Source organism: Micropterus dolomieu, linkage group LG07 (genome assembly GCF_021292245.1).
Source record: "Micropterus dolomieu isolate WLL.071019.BEF.003 ecotype Adirondacks linkage group LG07, ASM2129224v1, whole genome shotgun sequence".
Taxonomy (NCBI): domain Eukaryota; kingdom Metazoa; phylum Chordata; class Actinopteri; order Centrarchiformes; family Centrarchidae; genus Micropterus; species Micropterus dolomieu.
This window is the reverse complement of record NC_060156.1, coordinates 1,019,227-1,026,996: the sequence shown is the minus strand read 5'-3', so window position 1 is coordinate 1,026,996 and position 7,770 is coordinate 1,019,227. Positions and strand designations below refer to the sequence as shown.

Genomic DNA, 7,770 nt, shown 5'->3' with positions numbered 1-7,770 from the left:
GTTCTAGTAGTATGCTAGTAGTTGTTGAAATTCTAGTAATAGCCTAGTAGTTGTGCAAGTAGTTTTTGAAGTTCTAGTAATAATAGTTGTAGTTCTAGCAATAGCCTAGTTGTTGTTCTAGTAGTATGCTAGTAGTTGTTGAAATTCTAGTAATAGCCTAGTAGTTGTGCAAGTAGTTGCTGTAGTTCTAGTAATAATAGTTGTAGTTCTAGTAGCAGGCTAGAAGCTGCTGTAGTTCTAGTAGTAATAGTTGTATTTCTAGTAATAGCCTAGTTGTAGTTCTAGTAGCAGGCTAGAAGCTGCTGTAGTTCTAGTAGTAATAGTTGTAGTTCTAGCAATAGCCTAGTTGTTCTTCTAGTAGTATGTTAGTAGTTGTTGAAGTTCTAGTAAAAATAGTTGTAGTTCTAGTAGCAGGCTAGAAGCTGCTGTAGTTCTAGTAGTAATAGTTGTATTTCTAGTAATAGCCTAGTTGTTGTTCTAGTAGCAGGCTAGAAGCTGCTGTAGTTCTAGTAATAATAGTTTTAGTTCTAGTAGCAGGCTAGAAGCTGCTGTAGTTCTAGTAGTAATAGTTGTAGTTCTAGTAATAGCCTAGTTGTTGTTCTAGTAGTATGCTAGTAGTTGTTGAAATTCTAGTAATAGCCTAGTAGTTGTGCAAGTAGTTTTTGAAGTTCTAGTAATAATAGTTGTAGTTCTAGTAGCAGGCTAGAAGCTGCTGTAGTTCTAGTAGTAATAGTTGTAGTTCTAGCAATAGCCTAGTTGTTGTTCTAGTAGTATGCTAGTAGTTGTTGAAATTCTAGTAATAGCCTAGTAGTTGTGCAAGTAGTTGTTGAAGTTCTAGTAATAATAGTTGTAGTTCTAGCAATAGCCTAGTTGTTCTTCTAGTAGTATGTTAGTAGTTGTTGAAGTTCTAGTAAAAATAGTTGTAGTTCTAGTAATAATAGTTGTATTTCTAGTAATAGCCTAGTTGTTCTTCTAGTAGTATGTTAGTAGTTGTTGAAGTTCTAGTAAAAATAGTTGTAGTTCTAGTAGCAGGCTAGAAGCTGCTGTAGTTCTAGTAGTAATAGTTGTATTTCTAGTAATAGTAGTTGTAGTTCTAGTAGCAGGCTAGTAGTTGTTGAAGTTCTAGTAAAAATAGTTGTAGTTCTAGTAGCAGGCTAGAAGCTGCTGTAGTTCTAGTAGTAATAGTTGTATTTCTAGTAATAGCTAGTTGTTGTTCTAGTAGCAGGCTAGAAGCTGCTGTAGTTCTAGTAATAGCCTAGTTGTTGTTCTAGTAGCAGGCTAGAAGCTGCTGTAGTTCTAGTAATAATAGTTGTATTTCTAGTAATAGCCTAGTTGTAGTTCTAGTAGCAGGCTAGAAGCTGCTGTAGTTCTAGTAGTAATAGTTGTATTTCTAGTAATAGCCTAGTTGTTGTTCTAGTAGCAGGCTAGAAGCTGCTGTAGTTCTAGTAATAGCCTAGTTGTTGTTCTAGTAGCAGGCTAGAAGCTGCTGTAGTTCTAGTAATAGCCTAGTTGTTGTTCTAGTAGCAGGCTAGAAGCTGCTGTAGTTCTAGTAGTAATATTTGTAGTTCTAGCAATAGCCTAGTTGTTGTTCTAGTAGTATGCTAGTAGTTGCTGAAGTTCTAGTAATAACAGTTTTAGTTCTAGTAGCAGGCTAGAAGCTGCTGTAGTTCTAGTAGTAATAGTTGTATTTCTAGTAATAGCCTAGTTGTTGTTCTAGTAGTATGCTAGTAGTTGCTGAAGTTCTAGTAATAATAGTTGTAGTTCTAGTAGCAGGCTAGAAGCTGCTGTAGTTCTAGTAGTAATATTTGTAGTTCTAGCAATAGCCTAGTTGTTCTTCTAGTAGTATGTTAGTAGTTGCTGAAGTTCTAGTAATAATAGTTGTAGTTCTAGTAGCAGGCTAGAAGCTGCTGTAGTTCTAGTAGTAATAGTTGTAGTTGTGCAACTGCGGCACACACATACAAATACTACTACTACTGCTGCCACTACTACTGCTGCCAGTACTACTGCTGACAGTAGTGTGTTACAGCTGATGTTCGTCACTGACCGTGTAGCGCCTCCTTGGCCTGCTGCAGAGCGTAGATGTGTGTCTGCAGCTGACACCTGTCCACCTCTGACTGGGAGAGCTGCTTCTGCTGCTGACTGAGCTGATGGTGGAGAGACACCGACAGAGACCTGCAGGAGAGAGAGAGAGAGCTCAGTGTATACACACCTGTACTCCTGTATTATGTCCTGAGGTGTGTTCCCTACCTGAGCTCCTGCAGCTCCTCCTGCAGCTGCTCCCTGTGTCTCTGCACACTGTCCTGCTCCTCTTGCAGCCTCCTGCTCTCTCTCTGCTGCTCCTCCTGCTGCCTGTCTCTCCTTCTCACCTCCTCCACCGCCTGACGCAGCTGCTCCTGTGCCTCCTTCAGCTCCCCGCACACAGAGGCATGCTGGGAGGACAGCTGAGGACCACACACACACATACATCATACATGACGCATCACACAGGTATGTCTCGCTGACACATGACTGTCACCTCCTCCTCTTTACCTCCTCCAGCTGACTTCCATCCCTCTCTCTCTCCTCCATCAGGGAGACCAACTGACTCTCCTTCTCCTCGATTACTCTCTCCATTGCTCTCTCACTTTCTCTCAGCTGACGGACAATGTCGTCCTCCGCCCCTCTCTGCGCTCTAAACAACAAAAAACATTTTAAAGGGTTTTAAATAGGATTATAGGGTTTAGGTTCAGGATTAAAGGTTTACGTTCAGGATTAAAGGGTTTATATTCAGAATTAAAGGATTTACATTCAGGATTAAACGGTTTATATTCAGAATTAAAGGATTTACATCCAGGATTAAAGGATTTACATCCAGGATTAAAAGAATTTACATCCAGGATTAAAAGGATTTACATTCAAGATTGAAGAATTTACGTTCAGAATTAAAGGATTTACATTCAGAATTAAAAGTTTATGTTCAGTACTGAAGGATTTACATTCAGGATGAATTGATTTACATTCAGGATTAAAGGGTTTACATTCAGGATTAAAGATTTACATTCAGGATTAAAGGATTTACATTCAGGATTAAAGTTTTATATTCAAGACTGAAGGATTTACATTCAGGATTAAAGGATTTACATTCAGGATTAAAGGTTTATATTCAAGACTGAAGGATTTACATTCAGGATTAAAGGGTTTACATTCAGGATTGAAGAATTTACGTTCAGAATTAAAGGATTTACATTCAGGATTAAAGATTTATATTCAAGACTGAAGGATTTACATTCAGGATTAAAGGGTTTACATTCAGGATTGAAGAATTTACGTTCAGGATTAAAGGGTTTACATTCAGGATTGAAGAATTTACATCCAGTACTAAAGGTTTACATTCAGGAGTAAAGGGTTTACATTTAGGAATAAAGGGTTTACATTTAGGAGTAAAGGTTTACATTCAGGATTAAGGGATTATAATCAGGATTAAAGGTCGTATTCCGGATTCAGGTACAAACGAAGTGTGGTGGAAGCCAAACTCACCTGAGCTGGCTGCAGTCCATGTTGAGGGTTTTGACCTCTCTCTGCAGAGAGCTGACCTCTGACCTCAGAGCCTGCAGCTGTGATTGGCTGTCTGACAGCTCGCACTCCAGCTGGAAACACACAAACAGACTAATGTGATGATCCTGCTCAGGAGCCTTTGAGCCAGGCAGTATCTCCCGACAGGTAAAGCGAACAGCGGTACCTGCAGCAACTGTTTGTTCAGCTCTCTCTTGTCTGAGGCCAGAGCCGAGTTCAGGGCGGCCATCTTGTCGAGAGCGTCACGTCCCTCCTCCACCTCCCGCTTCAACACGCACTCTGAGGACGAGAGACGCAACACACCCTCCCTGGACTGAAGGAGAGAGAGAGAAAGCATTTTACAAACAAATCCTTATTAAGAGATTGTCATATTATACTGATATCATGACTTTATGATATATACTGAATACATATTTCATATTTTGGCTTCTTCTGCTTCTCACAGACTTGTACTTGGTTAAAAACTGACTGTTGACCCTACATGGAAAACATGATTTACATCCTTCTGTTTTCATTAATAACTCCTGTGTAATGAACAGTGGTGGAGCCAAGTACATTTACTCAAGTGAAAGTAAAGTACAAGGACCTCACAACTGTACTTGAGTATTTCCATCTTCATTATCTGCTACTTTATACTTCTACTCCACTACGCTTATTCATTAATTTTAGTTACTTTGCAGATTCAGATTAATAATACACCATCTGTAATATTAGAAGATAAACCTTTACTGATCCGGGGGGAATTCACAAGTTACCCAGCCATGTAGGAAGTCATTAAAATGAGCTCCACCTTCAGCAGCTGCAGCATTAAAGCGATGAACACATGAAAGCATCAATTATTATAATCCAATATTCTAATATCTAATTCTGGATACATTTGTACAAAAGTAAGATTTTAAATGCTGACTTGTACTTCAAGTCAGTGCTGGGCAATAAAACAATAATGATAATTTTCGCAATATAACTTTCCCCCAATAACAATATAACAAATGTCCAATATATCGTTAATACATATTTTAATTAAATACGAATTAGCACATAATTTTTATATTAATATTTTTGTTTTTTTGAGGAATAGGGATGCAAATAGATTTAGATTTGTAAGTTGATCCACTGTTTGGCATCAAGTGTCACATTCTGACCAGAAAGAAAAGTTTCACCGCTCACTTAACCAGCTGGCCCTTAAATTTTCATTCAGGGGCAAAAATCAGCCTTTAAACTTGAAAGAAATAATGAGTTGACATTTATCGTGATAATTTTCGATATCGAATGATATGAAATGTCATATTTTTCTATCAACATTTTTGGCCGTATCGCCCAGCCCTGGCTGCGTCCACCACAGCTAATGAAGTGTTCCCGTGTACCCGTCACGTCCCCGTCCTCTTAATCTTCTTCACTGCTGACTTTAAACTGCTTTAACGTGTTTGAATCAGAAACCTCACCTTCTGCAGGGCGTCTCTGGCGTCGGCGGCCTCTTCTTCTGCTCTCTGTCTGTCCAGCTGCTGCCTCTCCAGCGCCCCCTACAGGGAGACCGAGCAGAGAGAAGGAGACTGTTTCAGGAGAACGAACAGAAGGAAGAATCTTTCTGTCAGCGAACAGTAAGAATCGACAGTAACTCACTAAAGGCTGGTTTCTCACCTTCAGAGCGTGGAGCTCCAGACGCTGCAGAGTTTCTCTCTCAGTCAGCTGGACGCTCTCCAACAGCTCCGTTTCAACTCTGCAACAAAACCAGTTCAGCATCCGGTGGATTAAACAGCAACGCGACTCCGACCCCTGGTCACCACCGAGACCAGGAAGCCTCCTTCCCCCCGTCAGTCCCAGCAGAACGCCGTGAGGCTTGCACACAACCTGATCAGTCTAATCCAGCCCTGGCGAGGGACCGTGTTGTATCCCCTTCTGTGTTATTACGGCGATCCAACCAACATTAAATCTGGTCTCTGTTATTTATGGGTTAGTGTGTGTTTGTAGGAGTTGAGTTGGTTTTAAGTTCTTAATTTTGTCTAACAGTCGCAGGCAAATAGCTTCTTTTTGCTAAAAATTTTCCAACTAAAAGGGTTTTAAAGGATAATTTCTGTATTTTTTAACCTGCTGTGCAGCAGATGCTGCAGCCGGCAGCTCAACCGGCTGTATTCACAGAAAGGTCTTCTTGTTGCCACGACAGGCTCAGATTGTTGCACCAGGTGTCTGATAACATCATGGAAAGGATCCCTACGAGGGACTCCTGGTGAAACTGAAGTCTCACTCTGAAATCTGGTTAGAGGCGAGTTGTTGCAGGAAGACGCCGGTGGAACGTTAGGAAAGCTCCTCTACGTACACAACAAACTCCTCCCCCTCGTTTCCACCGGCGTCTTCCTGTTGTCCCGTTATAGATAGAAAATTACCTTTTGATCTTGACATAATGGAGCGAAAGCAAAGTTTGGACCCATAGCTTCTCAGTTTTAGAGTTTATGTTCAGGATTACAGATTTAGGTTGCACATCGCTCCTCCTAACACGGAAGCTGTGAAATGTTTTCATTCAGTTTTAAAGCCTCTGAACGTGAAGTGTGTCTCTATAACATTATATATGCTTCACTAAATAAGCACCGCTAATCTCTGATTGGTGCACAGACACACATGACATCATGTTTTCCATCCACTCTGAACCAGTAAAACGAGAAAACGGACACATAGAAAGTGGAATAACCAAACTCTTCTTTGTCGGATCCGTGGCTCAGACGCCGAGCAGGAAACTGTCTCGTCAGTTTGTCCCAGCAGTATATCACAGTCTTTATTAATAATATCATTATTAATCCTGAAGCACGACCGGGACGAGCAGCAGAACATGGATGGATTGATGGATAAATCTTAATGTGTTTTGAAGCGTCTGGATCAGCAGCACTGAGGATGATTTATAACTACTGTTGCTGATCATGACGAGCTGGGAAACACCTGCAGGGTTTAAATGAATACCGTCTGTGTGTCTCCGTCTCCAGCTGTCTGCTCCTCTCCTCCTGTCGGTCCCTCTCCCTCCTCAGACGCTCGTTTTCCCTCTGAAGCTCCTCCTCCCTCCGCTGCACCTCGTCCACCTGCAGGCGCAGCGAGGACGCCGCCTCCCGCTCCCTGAGATGCACACACATTACAGTGATTACTGCGGTGCGGTGAATATTTAAAATACACTAGAACTTGGCTCAAGCTTGTTTCTAATAAACTGCACATCCTGGTCTCAACACTAGATGTCGCTGTCATCTTCAACAACTGTTTGACCTATAAGATCGATTATTAGTCAATCAAAACATTTGCTATAAAAACGTGGAGGAACCGAAAAGACAGAAGTTTCTGAGTTTGGCCGTGACTTGTTAGATTTTCTATAACTTTAACCTTTGTGGTTAGAAATATAATCATCGCACAGCTGACTGCAGATATTTAAATGAAAAGGTTTCCCTTTAAATGAATGCTGGAAATGTTCATTTTGAGTCTGCAGGTGTGTTCAGAGAGACTTCAGGTGTGGCCTTCAGAATCAAAGTGGATCAATCTGTACTTTGGTATCGGTCTCACTCGCTGAATAAAAGCACAGGCTGATGACTGAAGGAGAAATAAGGGACAATATATACAGTAAATTAATAAAATATATCTCACATTAGTCCTGCAGAGGCTGCATGTTCCTGCTGCCTCACCTCTCTGCCAACACAACAGTGTGCTACCTTTCAAATGTGCAGCACAAAGCCTCAGGTAATCAACACACCTCTTTATTCATCACCTGCTGACTGAGCGTGTGTGTGTGTGTACCTGCTCAGTGTTTGTGTGTGTGTACCTGCTCAGTGAGTGTGTGTGTACCTGCTCAGTGAGTGTGTGTGTACCTGCTCAGTGAGTGTGTGTGTACCTGCTCAGTGAGTGTGTGTGTACCTGCTCAGTGTTTGTGTGTGTGTACCTGCTCAGTGAGTGTGTGTGTACCTGCTCAGTGAGTGTGTGTGTACCTGCTCAGTGAGTGTGTGTGTACCTGCTCAGTGTTTGTGTGTGTGTACCTGCTCAGTGAGTGTGTGTGTACCTGCTCAGTGAGTGTGTGTGTACCTGCTCAGTGAGTGTGTTTGTGTGTACCTGCTCAGTGAGTGTGTTTGTGTGTACCTGCTCAGTGAGTGTGTGTGTACCTGCTCAGTGAGTGTGTGTGTACCTGCTCAGTGAGTGTGTGTGTACCTGCTCAGTGAGTGTGTGTGTGTGTGTGTACCTGCTCAGTGAGTGTGT

At 41.7% G+C, this 7,770-nt stretch overlaps 1 protein-coding gene across 7 annotated transcripts in view; it reads right to left on the bottom strand.

Moving 5' to 3' along the window:
- Nucleotides 1-7,770, bottom strand: part of si:dkey-230p4.1 (trichohyalin) — a 30,039-nt gene that overhangs the window by 13,010 nt on the left and 9,259 nt on the right. For all 7 annotated transcript variants that reach the window (XM_046054492.1, XM_046054490.1, XM_046054488.1 and 4 more), the window contains 8 exons: nucleotides 6,502-6,651; nucleotides 5,191-5,269; nucleotides 4,995-5,072; nucleotides 3,719-3,865; nucleotides 3,517-3,626; nucleotides 2,530-2,671; nucleotides 2,248-2,441; nucleotides 2,045-2,172 (listed from right to left, as the gene is read on the bottom strand). In XM_046054492.1, the coding sequence (XP_045910448.1) occupies nucleotides 2,045-2,172; nucleotides 2,248-2,441; nucleotides 2,530-2,671; nucleotides 3,517-3,626; nucleotides 3,719-3,865; nucleotides 4,995-5,072; nucleotides 5,191-5,269; nucleotides 6,502-6,651 (1,028 nt within the window). The remainder of the gene's footprint in view (nucleotides 1-2,044; nucleotides 2,173-2,247; nucleotides 2,442-2,529; nucleotides 2,672-3,516; nucleotides 3,627-3,718; nucleotides 3,866-4,994; nucleotides 5,073-5,190; nucleotides 5,270-6,501; nucleotides 6,652-7,770) is intronic.